This window comes from Bufo gargarizans, chromosome 5 (genome assembly GCF_014858855.1).
Source record: "Bufo gargarizans isolate SCDJY-AF-19 chromosome 5, ASM1485885v1, whole genome shotgun sequence".
NCBI classification, from domain to species: Eukaryota; Metazoa; Chordata; class Amphibia; order Anura; family Bufonidae; genus Bufo; species Bufo gargarizans.
Genome location: NC_058084.1, coordinates 277950176 through 277974218, shown reverse-complemented (window position 1 = coordinate 277974218; position 24043 = coordinate 277950176). Strand labels below are relative to the sequence as shown.

At 44.8% G+C, this 24043-nt stretch overlaps 1 protein-coding gene across 2 annotated transcripts in view; it reads right to left on the bottom strand.

The window, feature by feature from the left end:
• ANKS6 (ankyrin repeat and sterile alpha motif domain containing 6) overlaps positions 1–24043 on the bottom strand; it is a 150070-nt gene that overhangs the window by 53862 nt on the left and 72165 nt on the right. For both annotated transcript variants that reach the window (XM_044293485.1, XM_044293486.1), the window contains exon 6: positions 20624–20772. In XM_044293485.1, coding sequence (XP_044149420.1) covers positions 20624–20772 — 149 coding nt within the window. The remainder of the gene's footprint in view (positions 1–20623; positions 20773–24043) is intronic.

Genomic DNA, 24043 nt, shown 5'->3' with positions numbered 1-24043 from the left:
ATGTGTACAGATAACCCAACAAAAAACGGTAAGCAGACACAAAATTGTGTACATGGAAGTCGCTACAGTGCATGCAAGAACTATTCTGCAGTGGTTACTGAAAACCAATCATACAGAGATGTTCTCATTACTTGTGTAGGAAGCTGGGTTTCTGCTGCCAATTATTAAATCTTCCGAAACTTTTAAACAAGAATATGACTTGAAGGCTCTGAGGATCTGCCATCCAAATTCGTAAAGAAGTAGAGGGTGGCAATATAAGGTGAACCCGTCAGTTCCCAATACAACTCCATATGCTGGTAGCATATTATAGTTGACAAACGTGGAACACTTTTGTTCTATTGAGTTTAATATAATCACAGTACCTCAGTAAACTGCACTAAATATGCATTTGGCAGTTCAGCAGTCGGGGGGAGTCCAGTATCTAAAATTAATAACCAGTCCTAAGGGCCCCACTAGCAGTGTCAGACTAAGGTGCCTTGGGCCCACCTGTAAGATTGTCTGTGAGCCAACTGTACAGCTACATGAAAATATTACCTTCTTGACTTCAAAGCCCAAAATGAACAGGAAATTTAATTAAAAAAAGTTTTGCAGAATTTAATCCCAGAAAATGACCATCATTTTCTCCCTATACTTTTTACCACCAGTGTCAGTGCGTTTAAATCAGGCTAATACTAATGAGCACTTTCATTATGGACCATTAGGTCCAGTAGGACCATTGAGCGGCGAATACAGCACTCCCTGTGCTGGCTCTGTACTCGCCGCTTACTGATCTTCTCCTGCAGGTGCCGCATGCTATGCTGCACCCTGGGCACAGCGTGAAGACGCAGGCACGCTCTGTGACCTCATGCTGCGAGTTGATTTTTTATTTTATTTTTGTCTGATCTGAGGTCTGATTAAAATTGAGGTCTGAGCTGAGGTCTGATTAAAAATATATTTTGTTTCTTATTTTCCTCTTCTAAAACCTAGGTGCGTCTTATGGGCAGGTGCAAGTGTGAAAGGGCAAGTTAGTACACAAAGATGGCTGTCAGTTTTCTATAAGAAAGCTCTAATGTACAACTGAACAGAAAAAGCAAAGACTTAAAATGTATAAATGACAAGTTTTCTGAATCCCACAAAACATTGATCTAGTCAGCTCCTCAAGCTCTATAACATGCTGCCTGCTGATTACACTGCATTTGGTGGAGATATGTTCCTCCCTCTCATTCTTGATTGACAGAGCCTGAAGAGATGATTATGAGGAAACCAATCATGAAGTGGAGGGTGGGGCTGGAGGAAGCAGGAGGAACAAGGGCACACAGAGAGCTTGGTGCACTTAATTGGCAAATGGGTTAAAAGTAACAGATCACTGAGTAAGAAGTACCATTACATTTAGAGGAGTTAGCCCTACAAAGCATATTGCTGGGTTTAACAGTGAATTTCCTGGTAACAGATTCCCTTTAATGTAGCTCACACATCCATGCAGGATGGCACCTCAGTAGCCAAGGATGGATCTTATACATCCCTGCTACTGATGGCTGGGTGTTAGACTGGAGCAAGGATATGAGCAAGGTTCTAGTTTTAAACCTTACAATCTAAGCTTTAAAACAAGACCAGTGTGGGCATGAAAGATGCTAATATCTGCAGATCTTACCCTCAACTACATTTCTAAAAGGTTGTATCTCTGGTTGTATCACAGTTAGAACTGTGATTCTGGTCTTGCTTTAACCCCTTAGTGACCAGCCTGTTTTAAGCCTTACAGACCAAGCTTTTTTTTTCCTTTTTTCATCGTCGCCTTGCAAGAGCTTTTTTATTTTTCCGTCTATATAGCTGTATGAGGGCTTGTTTTTTATGGCACAAGTAGTTTTTAATGGTTTGATTTTGGGGCATGCATAACTTTCTGGAAGGAAGAAAATCTTTTTGCATCGTTGTTTCCTGAAACCCATAATTATTTTACTTTTCTTCCTATGGAGTTGCGTGAGGGCTTGATTTATGCATGATGACTTGTAGTTTTCATAGGTATCATTTTGGGGTAAATTACACTTTTTAATTGCTTATTATAAAAAAATTCAGCAGAGACTAAGAATAATTTAGCAAATCTCAAAAGTTATTTTTTTACGGTGTTCACTATAGAGATGATTTACATCAGGCATGTCCAAACTGCGGCCCTCCAGCTGTTGCAAAACTACAACTTCCAGCATGCATGGATAGCTTACAGCTATTAGGGCATGCTGGGAGTTGTAGGGCCGCAGTTTGGACATGCCCGATTTACAGGATATGTGTATTGCGGGTTGTTACAGACTAATATCAATATAAAATTATACAGTTTTTTTTTAAATTGCATGAAGGTGCCTGTATGTATAAAGTGCTGAGTGGCATTTTATCAGGTGTCTAATTTCAGAAAATATATAAGGGGTGGAGGGTGGATGGGGGTTTAGTATAGTTTTAGATTTTATTTGTACATGTCACAAGTGTAAAAATTGTCCTGGATATAAGAGGTATACAATATCCCAACCTTTGTCAACAAATGTCATTTGAAAATGAACAAATATAAACAGGTTGTCCGGTCCCAATGTAAATTTCTTTTTATATGCTTCTAAAACCCCTCACAATGCATATTTATGGTCCCAATATCTTTTTTCCATGGCTGTGCTTTTAATCACCTTTGCTGGGCATCAGAGCAGCTCAGCATGAATATTTACATGCAGCACTTCCTGTTTGCCTCACTATCTTGCTTTATTTCTAAACAAACCTAACCTGATGAATCACAGGGCTCACCCCACCCACACCTTTCTTCCTGTGGAGTTGTAGGAGGGCTTGATTTTTGTGGGATGACCTGTAGTTTTCATTGATATAATTTCGGGGTAAATTACACTTTTTAATCGCTTGTTATAAAAAAAAAATTTTGTGGAGACTAAGAATAAATTGGCAATAATCCATTTATTTTTTTACAGCATAGCATAGGCAGCATAGGATGATTTACATGATATTTGCGTATTGCGGGTTGTTACTGATGTGGCGATACCAAAATACGCTTTTCATAGGAAAATGTATTTTCAATAGAAAAAATAAAAATAAAAATTGGGGGGTATTTTTATTTTATTTTAAAAAAAATCTCCACTTAACAACGGGACTATACAACGGGACTATAACAGGCAATATTTAGATTGCTTTTCAAATACGGTGGACTATCCCTATAGTGCATTGCACTCAAGGCAGGCTTGGGGCCTATACCAGGCCCCAGCCAGGCTTTCCACACACTGACACACCACGATCGCATTTGCAGGGTACCAATGGGAGACAGAGGGAGTCCACTCCGTCACTGCTTACATGGGGCAGGCAACATTGCCACTGGTATGTAAGGGGTTCAACAGCCCAGATTGCTCATGTGTGGGCCGAGCCCCCACTCCCCACTGAAAAGCCGGCGCAGCCTAAGGTCCTTAACCCCTTTAGGACACAGCCATATTTCACCTTAAGGACCAGGGCATTTTTTGCAAATCTGACCAGTGTCACATTAAGTGGTGATAACTTTAAAACACTTTTACTTATCCAGGCCATTCTGAGATGGTATTTTCGTCACATATTGTACTTCACGACACTGGTAAAATGAAGAAAAAAAAATAATTCATTTTTATTTATAAAAAATACCCAATTTACCAAAAAAAAGTTTCAATTTCTCTTTTCTCTACTTCTATAATACATAGTAAGACCTCCAAAATAGTTATTACTTTACATTCCCCATATGTCTACATCATGCTTGGATCATTTTAGGAATAACATTTTCGTTTTTGGGGATGTTACAAGGTTTAGAAGCAAATCTTGAAATTTTTCTGAAATTTTCAAAAACCCAATTTTTAGGGACCAGTTCAGGTCTGAAGTCACTTTGTGAGGGTTACATAATAGAAACCACCCAAAAATGACCCCATTCTAGAAACTACACCCCTCAAGGTATTCAAAACTGATTTTACAAACGTTGTTAACCCTTTAGGGGTTCCACAAGAGTTAATGGCAAATGGAGATAACATTTCTGAATTTTCCATTTTAATCCATTATTTCCAGTAACAAAGCAAGGGTTAACAGCTAATCAAAATGCTATATTTTTTGCCCCGATTCTGTAGTTTGCAGAAACACCCCATATGTGGTCGTAAACTACTGTACGGGCACACGGTAGGGCGTAGAGGGAAAGGAATGCCGTATGGTTTTTGGAAGGCATCATCGCTAGATGATGAGGAGGACGCGGATGACAATAGGAAAGTGGGGTCATCCTCATACTCACTGGGACTCTTGGAGTCGGAGGCAAAATGGGCGTATGCCTCCTCGGCCGAGAACATCCATTGGGCCATAGGGGAGTGTGTGTGTGCGTGTAAATCTTTATTTAGTGTGCGTGTGTGTAGGGGCATGGGTGTTCGCAAACTTACCCTAAACCTAACAGACAAAAAAAAATAAATACACGAAAGAAAGGGCAAAAAAATTTGAATTTTTTTTCTCTTCTAAAATCGCTGATCAACCATCCGAAGTTGATCAGCAGTGGGGTGTGCGATGCGATAACAGTGGCCAGACACTAAGAGTGCCGGCCACAGCCAGCGCCCAATTTAGGGTGATGCAATCAGAAACGTTTTTTTCTTTTTTTTTTTTTCCTCCACTAACTTTCCCTAAATATCCCTGCCTAATCTAACCTGTCCCTAGCCTTTCCCTAAATACCTGGTGGTGCTGGGGCACAGATGTGGGTGCTGGCTGACGATCCTGAGCTTTTTTTCAGATTGGGGTGCTGGCTGGAGATTTGACACAGCTCTCTCTCTCCTCGGCTCCCGGACACAAAAGGAGGAGGAGAGGAGCGCTGATGCAATTTGAAATACCCGTCCGCCCGCCCAGCCGACCAATGAGGTGTTGGTGTTAACTCAAACCAGGCAATTCTGCCTCAAAGAGTCCTTGACCATAGCAGCACCAACCTGTTTTCACGCCAAACAGTTGCAAGCCTTCATTCAGACACAAGGTTCCCAGATCCCAACACAGAGACCTCGCTTCTGAGCCCAGCTGCCTATTTAAGGACAGCCAGGTGCTGCCAAACCCAGATCAGCACTTAAAATCTGGATCGGTATTTGACATCACCTGGCTGCAAATCAGCCCAGCACCACATGCTGGAAGGAAAATACCTTTTTTACCTTATTCTTTTCAATATATACATACACTGTGGGGATTTTCTCTGGTAAATAGGACAAGCGGACGCAATATAGAGGCAAAAACCAGTTTGTAACTTAAAAACTTCAGTGTTTTATTCACACTTATGGCAACAAAACAGTACGACAGTCCATTTGCAGTTTTGATGTTCATTCACACCTAGACAGATCAAACAGCAAAAAGAGTCACCTGTTATCCTAGGTGTTAGTTCACATCCGATTGGCATTATTCAGGACAGAGCAGATCTCCCAAACTCAGGCCTCCAGCCTAGCACACTGCTCAGATCCCAACCAGCGATTGCCAGAGCTCCTCTGTCAGAGAGAGAGGCAATTACCCCCAGCTGACACTGCTGGCTGGGATTTTTATATAGGCCAGTCAAGACCCGTCCTGGAACGTGGGGAGCAGTCACCCACCCAGCACTTTCACTACTCCCATTAAGAGCCATCCCGTAACAGCTATTATAGCTATACTAATAGCAAGGTGTCAAACAGCAACTGCTGCTGACACATGAAAACTGGCTCTTACTCCACCAAGGCCAGGAAACTTGGTGACAAATACCTTCTGTCAACGATGGTCCCTTGCACCTTCCTATAATACACTAGCAGAAGGACCTGGCTTCGCACGGCTTCTGGCTTCATCTATTTCATTTAATGTTTGTGTGTGTTGTTAAAAGTATCCACTATAACAGTGACATCTACAGTACCCCACCCCCTTAACAGTGACCTCCACAGCACTGCACCCCTTAACACTGACCACCTCACAGTGCTCCATCTCCTTAAAATGGGACCTCCACAGCAGCCCACCCCCTTAACAGCAGGCTGCCCCTTTAACAGTGAATTTCACAGCACACCACCCCCTTCACAATGACCTCCACAGGGGCCCGTCCCCTTAACAGGGGCCTTTATAGCAATCTGCCCCTTAACACTAACCTCCATAGCGGACCATCTCCATAACTGTGACCTCCACAGCAGCCTGCCCCTAGGGTGGCCAGAGGTCCAGTTTTAGGTCAGACAGTCCAGCTTTCAGACTCCCTGTCCTCCGTCTGGCGCAATGAGTTCCACAGCACCCCACTCTCTTGACAGTGACCTTTAAAGTGCCCGCCCCTTTAACAATCACCTCTACAGAGGCTTACCCCCTTAACAGTAACATCCACAGCCGCCCACCCCCTTAACTTTGACCTTCACAGCAGCCTGCCCCCTTTAACAGTGACCTCCACAGAGGCAGCCCCTTTATTAGTGACTTCCACAGAACCCTGCCCCTTAACAGTGACCTCCACAGAGCTCTGTTCCCTTAAAATGAGACCTCTACAGCACCCTGCCCCTTAACACTGACTTTCATAGCGGACTGTCAACTTAACTGTGACCTCCACCATTCCCTGCCCCGTTAACAGAGACCCCCACAGCGCCCGCCCCCTTAACAGTGATCTCCACAGCGGTCCGCCCCTTTAACAGTGACCTCCACAGTACCACATCTCTTTAAGAGTGATTTCCACAACACCCCACCCTCTTAAAAGTGGCCTCTACAGCAATCTGCCCTTAACACTGACCTCCATAGCAGATCGTCCCCTTAACTGTGACCTCCACGGCAGCCTGACCCTAGGGTGGTCAGAGGTCCGGTTTTAGGCCAGATAGTCCGGCTTTGAGACTCCCTGTCCTTCGTCTGGCGCTGGGCCTGGACGGACACAGAGATGTCCTTTCAAACAGCTCACTCTCAGACAGCAGCACTGTGCTGTCTGAGCGTGAGCTGCAGGGAGAAAGTCACCCTTCCACCCACCCCTGTAGCTGACAGAAGTAGATTTTTACCTTCATTTTTTCAATCCCCATCAGCTGCAGCGTGGGAGGGGCGTGGCTTAGCGGGACCTGGGGGCGAGGTTTTTAAGTCCATCTTTTGAGGGTAGCCTGAATGGCCACCCTACCTGCCCCATTAACAATGACCTCCACAGCACTCCGCTCCCTCAACAGTGTCATCCACAGCGCCCTGCCCCTTTAAAGCTGACCTACAACAGTGAAGAAAAATGGCTGGGTTGTTATGGAAACCTGGTGTAAAACTGTGTGTATGTGAAGACTAAGGGTCTGCGAGCTTCTATTAGCTGATAAGAAACATGTGTCCGTGTGTGTGGCAGTTGGGATATGAGGAGAAAGACCTGCAGGCTTCTATTGGCTAATGCATTTTTGGGGAATATCTCAGGAACGGTACGTGCTAGAGAGCTTCGACCTGGTCTACAACCTTCCCGGACACCTGATGTACCTGTGTGCCAAATTTCGTGATTGTAAATGCAATGGTGCGGATTCCTTTAGCAGACATACATACATACATACACACATACATGCACTCAGCTTCATATAATAGATATATATACAGTAGCTGCAGACTAGTGTAGTACATGTGCTTTTTCGTGCCCATATTATAGATGCAACCCCTGGACTCCCTAATGTGTTCACACAATGTTCCACATTTAATTTATAAGTAAGGGGGGGGGGGGCAAAAGTGTAGTGCACTATGTATCCTATTTTTATTTTTTTTACAATGAAAACCTACGGTGCTCTAATCCTTTTTCAAAAGAACTGCAGGATGTTCAGTTGTTGCGTCCATTAAGCCTATGTGAAAGTGCCCTGCGGGATTTCATTTTTAATTAGGATGGCAGTTGGCATAAGGGGATGGAAAAATATATCATTCCAATATTTGCATATAAACATTCTTTGGCACAATGCGTCAGTTTTTGCATTTCATTACGATATGCAGCATTGAATGGAGACGTGTGGTATGGAGGGACTCCAATTCCTATTGTCCAATTTTTACTTCCAATTACTTTTTGCTGCAGTGCTGCATGAAACTGGTTTTGTATCAATAATTATGAATTTGCATACACAGTATGCTGTATCTTCTGGATATTTGCCACTTACAGTATATACAGTGCTGCCCATAATTATTCATACCCCTGGCAAATTTTGACTTAGTTACTTTTATTCAACCAGCAAGTAATTTTTTGACAGGAAATGACATTAGTGTCTCCCAAAAGGTAAGACAATGTACAAGAGGTATTATTGTGGGAAAAAAAAATATTTCTCAGCTTTTATTTACCTTTGAGCAAAAAATACAAGATGTTCCGCACTGTGGAAAATCTCAGAGGACGTGGTCGGAAGCCAAAGGTGACGCTTGTGCTGGCCAGGAGGATAGTTAGAGAGGTGAAAAAGAATCCAAGGATCACCACCAAGGCCATCCTGGTGAATCTGGGTTCTGCTGGTGGCTATGTCTCAAGGCAGAGACAATCCAACGGACACTGCACACTGCTGGGTTCTACTTCTCCGGATAAGGCACACAAAAGCTCGCTTGGCCTTTGCAAAAGCTCATCTGGACAAAGAAGAAGACTTCTTGTCTTCTGTGTTATGGTCAGATGAAACAAAAATTTAATTTTTTGGTCACAATGATGTTTCCTTCATTTGGCGTGAAAAAGGAGAAGCCTTCAACCCAAAGAACACCATCCCCACTGTCAAACATGGTGGTGGGAACCTAATGCTTTGGGAGTGTTTTTCAGCCAATGGACCAGGGAACCTAATCACAGTAAACGGCACCATGAAAAATGAGATTTTTTGTGAAACTCACCTGTAAAATCTTTTTCTTGACTTTTCCATTGGGGGACACAGACCATGGGTATAGCTTGAGGTATTAGTAGGAGGGACACTATGCAAATAAAAGAGCTCCTCCTCCTCGGGCTATACCCCCAGGCTCCAGCAGGATAAACTCAGGCGTTGCAAAAGCAGAAGGAGAAGAAAAAATAATGGAAGCCATCGGACCAAAGCCCATGAGATGAGGCCCAACCACCAACAGGAATTGAACTGAAAATCCCTCCTGCACAGGCAGAATGGGTCGGAGCTGTGTCCCCCAATGGAAAAGTCGAGAAAAAGATTTTACAGGCGAGTTTCACAAAAAATCTCCTTTTCTCAGACTTTATTCTATTGGGGGACACAGACCATGGGACGTCCTAAAGCAGTCCATGGGGTGGGAGAAATATCAGCACCGCCAGGAGGAACATCCAATGGTCAAACAGGAACCACAGCCTGTAAAACCTGCGGCCAAAGACAACATCAGCCGAAGCCCAGGGAATGCAACTGATAAAACTTCGTAAAAGTATGTAAGGACGACCAGGCAGCCGCCTTACACAGCTGAGACGCAGGAAGCATCCACCCCCCCCTTGTGGAGAGAGCAGTAATCCACGATGGAGGAACCTTGCCCCGAGCGCGATAAGCTGTGGTGATAGACTAGCGGATCCATCTGTCATAGAGACAAGGGCCCCCTGGAATCACAAACAGGGGGTCCGAACGGTGAAAGGAGGCAGTAGCCTTCAGATACACCTGCAGGGCCCGGACCACATCCAGGAAAGTAAAGCGCGCTCCCTGGGTTTGCCGGAGAAGGGCAAAAGGAGGGCAGACCAAGATCCTCGTCAAGGTGGAAGGGGGACGCCACCTTGGGCAAAAAGGGTGGAACAGGACGGAGTACCATCTTATCCTGATAAAAAAATTAAATAAGAAAAGGCTCCTGGTAGGAAAGAGCGGCCAGCTCCGAAACTCACCCAATGGAAGTTATGGCCACAAGAAAGACCACCTTCAAGGCAAGAAGAGTCAGGGAGACGTCCCTCAAAGGGACAAAGGGAGTTGACTGAAGGGCGCAAAGGACCAAATTGAGGTCCCACGGAGGCAAAGGGGGGACGTACGGAGGAGCCGGACGTGCCACCCCCTGCAGGAAAGTCCCACAGGACCCAGGAGAGCGAGAGATCTTTGAAAGAAGACTGCTAAGGCCTAAACTTGGCCCTTCAGGGAACTCAGGGACAGCCCCAGCTGCAGGCCAGACTGAAGGAAAGAAAATCACAGAAATGGAGAAAACGAAGGAGAGGGAACCCTGAGTTTACACAAAAAAGCAGGAAGGCCTTCCAGGTATGGTAGCAAACCCTGGAGGAAGCCGGCTTCCTTGCCCTGTCAGGTTCTAACTACGGAATCCGAGAACCCCCTCCTTTTTTAGGACGGAGGTTCCAACAGCTACGTCCTTAAAGGAAGCGACCGTAAATTCCGGTGGAAGAGCAGTCCTTGAGACCGGAGATCTTCTCTGTCGGGAAGAAGCCGTGGGGCGTCTGCCAGAATCCAGGCGACGCCCGAGAATCATCTGGGGCGAAGAGAACGGTCGGGATCCCTTCCGTCTCGGCCTTACACAGAACTTCAGAAGTCCGTGGTTTCGATCCATCGGCCTCTGGGTTATGCCCCCAGTACGCTTCCGCTGTGCCACTCTGCTGTGCGTACCACGGAGACACCAGCGCGTCTACCCCGTGTGCCTTCGGGTCCCGAGAGCGAGCCAGGAACACCGGAACCCTGTTGTTGAGCCAGGACGCCACCAAGTCCACGTCCGGACGGCCCCACCGGTGACAGACGTCTCCGAATACGGCTGGATGCAAAGACCCCTCGCCCGGATCCACCCTGTAGCAGCTTTAGAAAGTCCGCTGTCCAGTTGTCGACTCCCGAGATGTACACCGCCGCCAAAAGCGGAACGTGAGACTCCGCCCACTGCAGGATCCTCCTCACCTCTCAGAGATTCAGCAGTCCCCTGGTATAGTGCCTCCAGTGCCCCCAGACCTTCACTCTGTAGTTCACCCAGGCTGCCCATAGATATCGGGCAGGAGAGGGAAGGGGGGGGGACAAAGGAGGTTGTCAGCCATACTTATCTGCTCCTGCAGATCTTCTCCCTCTGTTCAGGACCAGCAGGGTTCACCTCTTTAGACGTCTGATTCCAGGAGTGCAGTGCTCTGGGTGGAGGGCAGCATAGGTGACCCAAGGGCTGGTGGGATACCGGAGCCAACAGGTCGAGCCCGGTTCCACTTTTCTTCTGGGGGGAAAAGGAGGCAGCAAGGCAACGTCCCAAAGACGGCGGCGGGCACTCCATGGAGGACCAGGAAAGTGTCATGCTGACCTGTGTCGCAATCTAGAAAGAAAATAACAAACCGAAGTAGAGATAGTGTAGCGTGTCAACCTCCTTCACCAGACACTAAGCAAAGACCGAGTCTCTCCTGCTGGAGCCTGGGGGTATAGCCCGAGGAGGAGGAGCTCTTTCATTTGCATAGTGTCCCTCCTACTAATACCTCAAGCTATACCCATGGTCTGTGTCCCCCAGTGGAATAAAGTCCGAGAAAAAGAGCTCAACGACAACATCAGGCAGTCTGCAGAGAAACTTGGCCTTGGGCACCAGTGGACATTTCAGCATGACAATGACCCAAAACACACAGCAAAAGTGGTGAAGAAATGGTTAACAGACAACAATAACGTTTTGGAGTGGCCCAGCCAGAGTCGAGACTCGAATCCAATTGAGAATCTGTGGAGGGAGCTAAAGATCAGGGTGATGGCAAGAAGACCCTCCAACCTAAAAGATTTGGAGCTCATTGCTAAAGATGAATGGGCAAAAATATCTGTGGAGACATGCAAAAAGCTGGTCTGCAATTATAGGAAGCGTTTGATTGCTGTAATAGCCAATAAAGGCTTTTCTATTCATTATTGAGAAGGGTATAAATAATTCTGGACTGGACACTTTTTGCTCAAATGTAAATAAAGGCTGAGAAAAGTTTTCTTTCCACAATAATGCCTCTTTTACACAGTCTTATTATCTTTTGGGAGACACCTATGTCATTTCCCGTCAAAAAATTACTTTTGCTGGTAATTTGTAACTTTAAGGCTACGTTTACACGATGACAATAAGTCGCGCGACAGATGTTGCAGTGTACTTGTGCCCTATTTGTAGCGCAACATTTTGTTGCACTAATGTTGTGCGACAATTTTTATAATGGCAGTCTATGGTGTCGCATTGCAACGTGCTGCGACTGCGACGCAACAGTCGCAGAAAAATCCATCTCGAATGGATTTTCTGCGACTGTTGCATCGCAGTATGTTGCAGTGCGACACCATAGACTGCCATTATAAAAATTGTCGGGCGACATTAGTGCAACAAAATGTCGCGCGACAAATAGCCTAAGTCAAAATTTGCCAGGGTTATGAATAATTATGGGTAGCACTGTATCTTTAACCACCTCCCGACCGCCTAACGCACCGATGCGTCCGGGAGGTGGTTGATTTGTTCCTCCTGGACGCATCGGCGCGCCATCTCGCGAGACGCGAGATTTCGTCACAGCCGGCCCGCGCATGCGCATCGCGGGCCGGCATTTCGCAGCAGAGTATTTCGTCAGCAGCCTGCCGGCCACGATCATTGGCTGGCAGGTTGCTGATTTTTAAAAAATCCAATCAGCAGCCATTTAACCCATCATATTAGTAAATATGATGGGGTTATATGGCTGCTGTGCTCCTCTGCTCCTTCTTTTGGTCGGTTGGTTCCAGCAGAGGAGCACACATCACTGTGAGTACCCACTACACCACACTTAGCCCCAGATCACCCCTATTAACCCTTTGATCACCCCTTCTTGCCCCTGTCAATCACTAGTGAAAGGAAAAAAGTGATTAGTGCAAACTGTCACTTTTTTTTTTCACTTGTATTGACCGTTAGGTTTCAGTATAGTTTAGGCCCCTTGGTTAGGTAGTTTAGGGATCGGTTAGCGCCCAGCCCACCGCACCGCAGTCCGTTATTTGCTGATTAGCGTATCGTTAATCAGCATTTGTACTTTTATAGTATCTGGAAGTGATCAAAACTGATCACGGTCAGATCTATAATTGTATTAGTGTCACTTTAGTTCTCCCTCCACCCAAAACGCAGTGTTTGCCCGATCAGGCCTGATCGGTCGCCCACACCCGCCCCACCGCAGTGACAAAAAAAATTATTTTTTTTTATCGCTGCACATTCACTTTACACGCACTGCGGCGATAAAAAAAATCTGTTTTGATATTTTTTATCAACCGCAGCAGCCTCCGGTACTTCGGTAGCCTCCCCTTTGTAAGACAGGCTTGCTTTTTTTTTTCTTGGGTAGTCTCAGGGAATACCCCTAAATTTAGTTGCCCACATGTCAAACAGGGGGTATTCCTCTGAAGAGGCCTACAGGCTTCTGACCCAGTCGGATGAGGAGTGGGAACCCTCATCTGATGAATCCAGCGGGTCAGAATACGAACCTGTAGAAAGCAGTGGCTCTCTGACCCAAAGTTCGGACGAGGAGGCTGAGGTCCCTGATAGCAGCAGGCGTACCCAGCCCTGTGTCGCTAGACCGCAGGTTGCGCAGGATCCGCTTCAAGAGCAGCAGAGTGGGGCTGGTGCTGTCGGATTACGTGGTGAGGCATACACCAGCAGCCCAGCCCTTCCTGGACCTAGTACCAGCACTGCCGTAGAACATGGTAAAGTAGCGAGCACCAGAAGGGCAGTTGAAGCTGGTACGGTGGCACGTGCAGTAGTGACCCCGTCGCAGCCACCGCAAAGACGTGCCCGTAGAGCCCCTAGAATCCCAGAGGTGCTGGCAAACCCTGATTGGCAGTCCCCAACGTCAGCCGCACCTGTAGTTCCCCCTTTCGCCGCCCAGTCTGGAGTTCGGGTTGAGACAGCTCAGATCGGTTCGGCCCTGGGATTTTTTGAGCTGTTCTTGACTGCGGAGCTCTTAGACTTAGTTGTGGCAGAGACAAACCGGTATGCCACACAATTTATAACCGCTAACCCGGGAAGCTTTTATGCCCAGCCTTTCCGGTGGAAACCAGTCCAAGTTTCCGAAATTAAAACTTTTCTGGGCCTCCTCCTCAACATGGGCCTGACAAAAAAGCATGAATTGCGGTCATATTGGTCCACGAACCCAATTCATCACATGCCCATGTTCTCTGCTGCTATGTCCAGGACACGATTTGAGACCATCCTGCGTTTCCTGCACTTTAGTGATAACAGCACCTCCCGTCCCAGAGGCCACCCTGCTTTTGACCGGCTCCACAAAATTCGGCCCCTCATAGACCATTTCAACCTGAAATTTGCAGATATGTATACCCCAGAGCAAAACATCTGCGTAGACGAGTCCCTTATACATTTTACCGGGCGCCTTGGCTTCAAACAATACATCCCAAGTAAGCGCGCCCGGTATGGGGTCAAATTGTATAAGCTCTGTGAAAGGGCCACAGGCTATACACACAAATTTTGTGTCTATGAGGGAAAAGATCAGACCCTGGAGCCGGTCGGTTGCCCTGACTACCTGGGGAGCAGTGGGAAGATAGTCTGGGACTTGGTGTCACCCTTATTCGGCAAGGGATACCATCTTTATGTGGACAATTTTTACACAAGTGTGGCCCTCTTTAGGCATTTGTTTCTAGAACGGATTGGCGCCTGTGGTACCGCGCAAACTAGTTGCGCGGGCTTCCCCCAACGGCTCGTTAGCACCCGTCTTGCAAGGGGGAGAGGGCTGCCTTGTGTAACGAAGAACTGCTCGCGGTGAAATGGAGAGACAAGCGTGACATTTACATGCTCTCCTCCATTCACGCAGACACGACAATATAAATTGAGCGAGCAACCCGTGTCATTGAAAAGCCCCTCTCAGTCCACGACTATAACCTTCACATGGGAGGGGTGGACTTCAATGACCAGATGTTGTCTCCGTATTTAGTTTCCCGCAGAACCAGACGCTGGTATAAGAAGGTGTCTGTATATTTAATTCAATTGGCTCTGTACAATAGTTTTGTTCTCTACAGTAAGGCTGGGAGAACTGGATCCTTCCTCAAATTTCAGGAAGAGATCATCGAGAACCTCCTGTATCCAGGAGGTTCCGTGGCCCCATCCACCAGTGTAGTTAGCCGTCTACACGAAGGACATTTCCCCAATGTCGTTGCTGGTACCTCAACCCACCCGTCACCCCGAAAAAGAGGTCGTGTCTGTAGCAGGAGTGGAATAAGGCGTGACACCCGCTATTTCTGTCCTGACCACCCTGCCCTATGCTTAGAGTAGTGTTTCCGGAAGTACCACACACAGGTACACCTAGCATAGGGATCATCTCACCAGGACAGGCACACAGGGCTATTAGGGCCCATTCACTCACAGCTGCTGCAAACGTCTCCTTTCACATGGGACAAAGTGCATAACGCACTTCGCCACATCTTTGGGCGATTTGCGCTTTGCACATTGACCCATGGGGAAGGAGAGGTTTGTTCTATAAAGGTAAAAAGACAAAAAAAAAAAACACCAGTAAGCAAACACGTTAATGTTTAGTTCAAAAAGTTAAAGTTTACATGTTCTGTTCCAAAGTTAATAAAATTATTGCGTTGTGGCCTGGTTTTTTTTTTTTTTTTTTTTTTTTTTACCTTCCAGTTGGACCAACCGATCTACTAGCTGCAGCACCGATGTGCATTCTGACAGAAGCATTGCGCTGCTGTCAGATTACACGCAAGTCGGTGTATGCGGCGCTGCAAGACGGGATTTTCTCCTCTGCAGTGACAGATACGTTTGCCAAGGCATACGAGCTGAGGAGGCGGCGGCGTTCCTATGCTTTGGCAAACACTTTGTATATATATCAAAAAAAAATCCCGGCAATGATTTATTCATCCACATCGATTGATGCGAATGGAGAAATCTGGTTTGCCAGGGCATACGAGCTAAGTGGGTATGGATGTAGGGCGGAGCTCCTATGTCCTGGCAGACGCCTTTCCCCTCAATTTTTTTTTTTTTGGCAGAGATTTTTTTCATCCACATTGATCGATGCGAATGAAGAAATCTGTGCCGTTCATTTTTTTCTTTCAGCCCAGAGGCTGAACGGAAAAAAAAATATCTCATTACCTGTATGCTCAATATAAGGAGAATAGCAGAAACTCCTAATGCTGGCGATACATGTAATGATTGCGGAGACCCTCAAATGCCAGGGCAGTACAAACACCCCACAACTGACCCCATTTTGGAAAGAAGACACCCCAAGGTATTTGCTGAGGGGCATATTGAGTCCATGAAAGATTTAAATTTTTGTCCTAAGTTAGCGGAAAGTGAGACTTTGTGAGAAAAAAACAAAAAAAAAATCAATTTCCGCTAACTTATGCGGAAAAGAAAAAAATTCTATGAACTTGCCAGGCCCCTCATTGGATACCTTGGGGTGTCTTCTTTCCAAAGTGGGGTCACATGTGGTGTATTTATACTGCCCTGGCTTTTTAGGGGCCCTAAAGCGTGAGAAGAAGTCTGGAATCCAAATGTCTAAAAATGCCCTCCTAAAAGGAATTTGGGCACCTTTGCGCATCTAGGCTGCAAAAAAGTGTGACACATCTGGTATCGCCGTACTCAGAAGAAGTTGGGGAATGTGTTTTGGGGTGTCATTTTACATATACCCATGCTGGGTGAGATAAATATCTTGGTCAAATGCCAACTTTGTATAAAAAAAAAAATGGGAAAAGTTGTCTTTTGCCAAGATATTTCTCTCACCCAGCATGGGTATATGTAAAATGACACCCCAAAACACATTCCCCAACTTCTCCTGAGTACGGCGATACCAGATGTGTGACACTTTTTTGATGCCAAGGTGGGCAAAGGGGCACATATTCCAAAGTGCACCTTTCGGATTTCGCAGGCCATTTTTTACACATTTTGATTCCAAAGTACTTCTCACACATATGGGCCCCTAAATTGCCAGGGCAGTATAACTACGCCACAAGTGACCCCATTTTGGAAAGAAGACACCCCAAGGTATTCCGTGAGGGGCATGGCGAGTTCCTAGAATTTTTTATTTTTTGTCGCAAGTTAGTGGAATATGAGACTTTGTAAGGAAAAAAGAAGAAAAAAAAATATCATAATTTTCCGCTAAATTGTGACAAAAATAAATAAATTCTAGGAACTCACAGTGCCCCTCACGGAATACCTTGGGGTGTCTTCTTTCCAAAATGGGGTCACTTGTGGCGTAGTTATACTGCCCTGGCAATTTAGGGGCCCATATGTGTGAGAAGTACTTTGCAATCAAAATGTGTAAAAAATGGCCGGTGAAATCCGAAAGGTGCACTTTGAAATATGTGCCCCTTTGCCCACCTTGGCATCAAAAAAGTGTCACACATCTGGTATCGCCAGATGAGACTTTGTGAGAAAAAACAAAAAAAAATCAATTTCCGCTAACTTATGCGAAAAAATAAAATTTCTATGAACTTGCCAGGCCCCTCATTGGATACCTTGGGGTGTCTTCTTTCCAAAGTGGGGTCACATGTGGGGTATTTATACTGCCCTGGCTTTTTAGGGGCCCTAAAGCGTGAGAAGAAGTCTGGAATCCAAATGTCTAAAAATGCCCTCCTAAAAGGAATTTGGGCACCTTTGCGCATCTAGGCTGCAAAAAAGTGTGACACATCTGGTATCGCCGTACTCAGAAGAAGTTGGGGAATGTGTTTTGGGGTGTCATTTTACATATACCCATGCTGGGTGAGATAAATATCTTGGTCAAATGCCAACTTTGTATAAAAAAAAAAATGGGAAAAGTTGTCTTTTGCCAAGATATTTCTCTCACCCAGCATGGGTATATGTAAAATGACACCCCAAAACACATTCCCCAACTTCTTCTGAGTACGGCGATACCAGATGTGTCACACTTTTTTGCAGCCTAGATGCGCAAAGGTGCCCAAATTCCTTTTAGGAGGGCATTTTTAGACATTTGGATTCCAGACTTCTTCTCACGCTTTAGGGCCCCTAAAAAGCCAGGGCAGTATAAATACCCCACATGTGACCCCACTTTGGAAAGAAGACACCCCAAGGTATCCAATGAGGGGCCTGGCAAGTTCATAGAAATTTTATTTTTTCGCATAAGTTAGCGGAAATTGATTTTTTTTTGTTTTTTCTCACAAAGTCTCATCTGGCGATACCAGATGTGTGACACTTTTTTGATGCCAAGGTGGGCAAAGGGGCACATATTTCAAAGTGCACCTTTCGGATTTCACCGGCCATTTTTTACACATTTTGATTGCAAAGTACTTCTCACACATATGGGCCCCTAAATTGCCAGGGCAGTATAACTACGCCACAAGTGACCCCATTTTGGAAAGAAGACACCCCAAGGTATTCTGTGAGGGGCATGGTGAGTTCCTAGAATTTTTTATTTTTTGTCGCAAGTTAGTGGAATATGAGACTTTGTAAGAAAAAAAAAAAAGAAATAAATCATCATCATTTTCCGCTAACTTGTGACAAAAAATAAAAAGTTCTATGAACTCACTATGCCCATCAGCGAATACCTTAGGGTGTCTACTTTCCGAAATGGGGTCATTTGTGGGGGTTTTCTACTGTCTGGGCATTGTAGAACCTCAGGAATCATGACAGGTGCTCAGAAAGTCAGAGCTGCTTCAAAAAGCGGAAATTCACATTTTTGTACCATAGTTTGTAAACGCTAACTTTTACCCAAACCATTTTTTTTTTTTTGCCCAAACATTATTTTTTTTTATCAAAGACATGTAGAACAATAAATTTGGCGAAAAATTTATATATGGATGTCCTTTTTTTTTTTGCTAAATTTTACAGCTGAAAGTGAAAAATTTCATTTTTTTGCAAAAAAATCGTTACATTTTGATTAATAACAAAAAAAGTAAAAATGTCAGCAGCAATAAAATACCACCAAATGAAAGCTCCATTAGTGAGAAGAAAAGGAGGTAAAATTCATTTGGGTGGTAAGTTGCATGACCGAGCGATAAACGGTGAAAGGAGTGTAGTGCCGAAGTGTAAAAAGTGCTCTGGTCATGAAGGGGGTTTCAGCTAGCGGGGCTGAAGTGGTTAAAGGGGTTGGTAAGTTTATATTAATAGGTACACATGTGCTGGGAAAATGGTGCTAGGAATGTCAATATTAAACTATGAGCACCAATGTCGGATGGTTTAATAAGAAAAACTTATAATCACATGCAGGTCTGCTTACCTGCTTCTGGATTCAGGTGAGCAGACCTGCATGTAAATATGAATTAGTCTTACAAAAACCATCAGACATCAGTGCAGATTAATAATGTTTACCAGCTGAATGCATGTGCTGTTCCCAGCATATGTGCAGCCAGTAATGTAAATTGGCCAACCACTTTAACACATTTGTAGAGGATGCTAAATATTACATGGCCTGTTTCACTGTTTTTGATAGCAGAAGCTCTTGTTGATGTATATGCTTGTAGCATATAGGAGCTTTTCACACATTCATATATTATTTTTACAATATTCTGTGCGTAAACTTCTGCTTAGATCTGTCTATAGCCCATCAAGACAACTGCAAACATCAGACTGTGCTTTCATTAACTATATTTGTTTTGAAAGTGCACTGACTTTTCACAGTGTGTAATCCTTGTATTTTACAGGTTTCTTTATTTTAGAATTTCAAGATTCAGAACAGATTTCTGGTCATTCCAGTTCTGGGGATTCTATGAAGATAAATACATGGAAGTTTAGGCTTAATGCCTCATTCACACGTCAGTGTTCGGTCAGTGATTTCCATCTGTGATTTTGAGCCAAAACCAAATGCGGCTCTAGACACAGAACAGGTGCAGATCTTACCTTTATACCTTATGTTTGTGGAGGCTCCAAATCCTAGTTTTGGCTCAAAATTACTGATGGAAATCAATGACCAAAACACTGATGTGATTAATTTATATACAGGAGGCGGGTGCTGGCTGCAGAATCATATAGCCGCAACCAACCCCTATGAGCGGTAGCTGCGATCCGTGGCAGTTAACCCCTCAGGTTAACTACCACAGATCGCAGCTACCGCTCAGAGGTCGGGAGCCGGCTATCTGATTCTGCAGCCAGCTCCCGCCTCCTGTTGAATTTGAATGAATGAGTGACTTAACAGCATTGGTGGCGCAGTGGCCACAGCCTCTCACCTCCTCTTCTCCTCTCTTCTCTCATTGGTGGCAGCGGCACAGGGGGAGGGAGACACTGCTTCCTTCTCCCCTGTGCTGCTGAGGGAACACGGATTGCGCTGACAGCAGCACGATCCTTGTTCCCGATTCGTTATCGGTATATCGGCAAAAGAGGCGCCGATACCGATAACTTTCAAAATCCTGAACATCGGATGATAATATCGGTAAAACCGATAATCGGTCGATCCCTAGCATAAAATTGCTTTTTATTAATATGCAAATTACCTCTATAAGGAGCCCAAGGGGATGTTCCTCTGTCCAGAGGCAGTTTGGGACTCTAGTGAGTGATACAACAAAGAATAGGAGGCATTTCCATGCCGTATGCTTTCAACACTATTCTGCTTCATGGCTGAGTTGTTGTTACTCGTAGTTGCATTCACTGCACAATAAAAAACACTACTACTTGACTGCAGCAGATCAAGAATGTCACACACTGACTTCACAGTGTCACAAACTCCCCTCCAGCTTCTCCTCCTTGGCTCGGCTTCACTGAAAGATCACAATCTATTTGCATATACGGTGAGACTTGTAGAAGCTGGACATGGGGAAGCTAAACAGGGTCATCTAGCAGACACTTTTCCCTGTGCCTGGCATGTTTCAATGAGGAGGCTTGTCTGTATTTCATGCTGCCAAAGTATGTGACACTTTCATTCAAAGCATTGCACATAAAAGCGAAATCGACGTTGTACCTTTAATCCAGCTCTATCTTCTGGTGGAAGTGGGATTGAATACGGCTGCTTGCTCTTGGAACTTGGGAACAGTGTTTTATTCTTCTGTTTTGCCCTCTCTTTGTCGGCCTGCAGACAGACAGTTGCTAGAAGTCGTACCAGCTCTGTGTCTACCAGCAAAGAAAAAGAGACTCCCATTATCCTCAGTGAGATCATCCAAACTTAAAGGGGTTGTCCCATGAAAAATATTCTACAAGTTTTCAAACAAGCACCTGGATCTGAATTTGTTTGTAATTGCATGCAATTAAAAATTAAACATAGCCACTGAGTTATTCAATAAACCACATCTGTATAGCGCCACCTGCAGTTTTTTTTTCTTTTCTTATTTCTCTGTATGGCTCACTGAGAAGGCTGCACATGCTCAATTTCATCCTTCAACCCTGGCTCCTGAGCTGTGATAGGGAGAGCATGGACACACCCCCTGAGCTGCAGCAGAAAAGACACTCCCCTTGTGCTGCCAGCTTGATATAAATCTAGCAGAGTAATGAATGGGGAGATCTCTGGATCCATGTCAGGTACAGGGTCGGTTCTAGCTTTCTTAGAAAGAGGTTGTCATCTACTATATGATTCCAATTTTCATTTTTTACATTAGTCATGGGATAACCCCTTTAAGTATTCACACAGTTCCAGTGTTCTGCTTTAGGGTACTTTCACAATAGCATTATTCTTTTCCGGTATTGGGTTCCGTCCTAGGGGCTCAATACCGCAAAAGAACTGATCAGTTTTATTTTAATGCATTTTGAATGGAGAGCAATCCATTCAGGTTGCATCAGGATGTCTTCAGTTCAGTCTTTTTGCCTTTTCAGGACGGAGATAATACCGCAGCATGCTGCAGTTTTATCTCCGTCCAAAATTCCGGAACACTTGCCGGAATGCCGGATCTGGCATTTTTTCCCATTGAAATGCATTAATGCCGGCAAAACGGATCCGGCATTGCGGTCTGTGCATGCTCAGACTGCAAAAAATGTAAAAAGTAAATAAATGCCGGATCCGTTTTTCCAGATGACACAGGAGAGAAGGAACCGGAATTTCGATGCATTTGTCATACGGATCTGGATCCTGATCCATCCAGCTCTGTCGGGTACGATAACCCAACCTCCAGCTCTCTCTGCAAACCAGTGAGAGATTGCAACCATTCAGATGTACATGATTATGTTCTCACGATAGGCACATTAATTCTCCTTTAGTGAGAACAGAAAATACAGAATGTCTCTTCTATGAATAAGCTCTGCTGTACTATTCATGTAAAATTAGACATCTGACACTACTTGTCAGAAATACTGCCCCCAAGTGGAATGTTACAATGTCTACAATTTACATAACCTGAAAAAAAAAAGTTTAATAACTACAACTGCTCCAACCAAAGTCTGTGATCAGATTTACAAAACGTAGTAGATTTATGAAACTGTCTAAAATATTTAAAAAAATTATCTTAGTTGCCCATAGCAATCATTCACTGAAAGGAGGCCTACACATGGTATGGATATACAAGTTTTTTCTGTGTGGATTTCATGCCAAAAAGACACAGTGTAAGGGTCCATTCACACTTCCGTAGAACAGGTCTGCATCCGTTCCGCAAATTGTCATTCTCTATGGGGCAGGAATGGATGCGGACAGCACACAGTGTGCTGTCCGCATCCACATTTCCGGAGCGCGCCCCTCGACCTTCCGCGGCTCTTGCGGACAAGAATAGGCAATTCTATGGGGGTGCCGGCAGGGTGCAATTTGCGGATCCGCAATACACTACAGATGTGTGAATGGACCCTAATAGAGTGCCACCGGCAAAGTGTATAAGATTAGACAAATCTTATGTATACCTTGCCCTTTTATCAGGCGTCGAAATTGCCCTGCTGTGCGGATTTTGAAATCTGCAGCATGTCAGTTGTGTTTTTCTTGTGCAGATTTCACCCTTTTCAATGGGGTTAGATCTGCGGAAAATTGCGACACCACTGAAATACTTTACATGAAATGTCGTGAGACATGTCGCTGTGTAGCCATACCCTTACACTGCAAATTGCTACAATTTACATAAAACAATTTCACTTTTCTGTTCTTTCATTTGTAGATTAAGAGCAAAGTTAAAGGGGTATTCCGGTTGTTAAAAGTTATCCCCTATCCTGTGGGACCCTACGGGACCCCCAAAGATTAGAAGAAGAAAGGTAAAACCATACCCCTTGAAACTTCCCAGTGTGCAGGAAGTCCATTCTTTTCTATGGGAACTCTGGAAATAGCAAAGCACTTACACTGCTGCTCCATTTGTCTATAGAGGGGTTCCGGAGACGGCAGAGTATCTGCCCAACCTGCTGCTCCGTTAATTTCAGAGGGTTCCAAGGCATATGGGATGCCCATTCTTGTAGAGAGTGGGTTCCACAGATCTAATACATATAGGATAACTTTTAACAACTCAAATACCCCTTTAAATCCCAATAAGGGTATTTTCAGACATGGTTGAGGGGCAAATGCAGTGGAACCGTACCTGAACATCTGAATATACCCTGCAGTCAGGTTAGGGACAGTTCAGTATACAGTTAAAACCAGGAGGGACACTAAAGCCAGTAAAAATATAATATAACATATTAAATGGAAAGGAACAGACATAGGGGAAGATTCACTAATAGTGTAGTACTTGGCACCGTATAAGAATTCGAATACCAGTCCTAATTGGGTTATCCAACATATCCCACCTCACAGAGTGGCCAACACACGGTGGTGATCATACTTACCTGGTCCCCACCTCTGGGTCGCTCATAGGCTGCAGCGGTCATGTGCCCTTCAGGATGTTGATATCAGCGCACAAGGGGGATGAAGCGCTGGACATAAAAAGTCAGAGACAAAACCAAGAGGCGGAGAGCAGGTAAGTATGATGCCTACCGAGGGTCGGCCACTCTGTGAAGTCTGATATAATGGTAACTTTTAACATCACAAAAATGTACTATTCTGGCGCATGGACCTTTGTTATTGGAATATCTGCCTGTGTGCATTCCAGAAAGACCGTCAAATCTAAGTTAACGCCACCTATAATTGGTGTAGATTTGGCACATTCAGGCTATGTCCCTTTCCCATGAAGCCACACCCCTTCCTCAGAAAGCTACACCTCCGGATGAGGCGAAAAACTCTTAGAAATGTGTACAAAGCATTTAGTAAATGTGATGCAAAGCAATGCACGCCATTTTTTTATTTTTATTTTTTGGAGCAAAGTGTGCCAAAAAACTAGTGCGTTTTCAATAGTAAATGTACCCCAGGATCATTTGCTTTCACTTTTTGTTTTTATAAATCACAAATGTCCAACAGGGACCATGTTAGGACAAAGCGTATCCATCAGTAGATAACTACTATCTTTTCTTTAATGTGCTTCTATGCCAGTTACCAGCCCTTAGCATT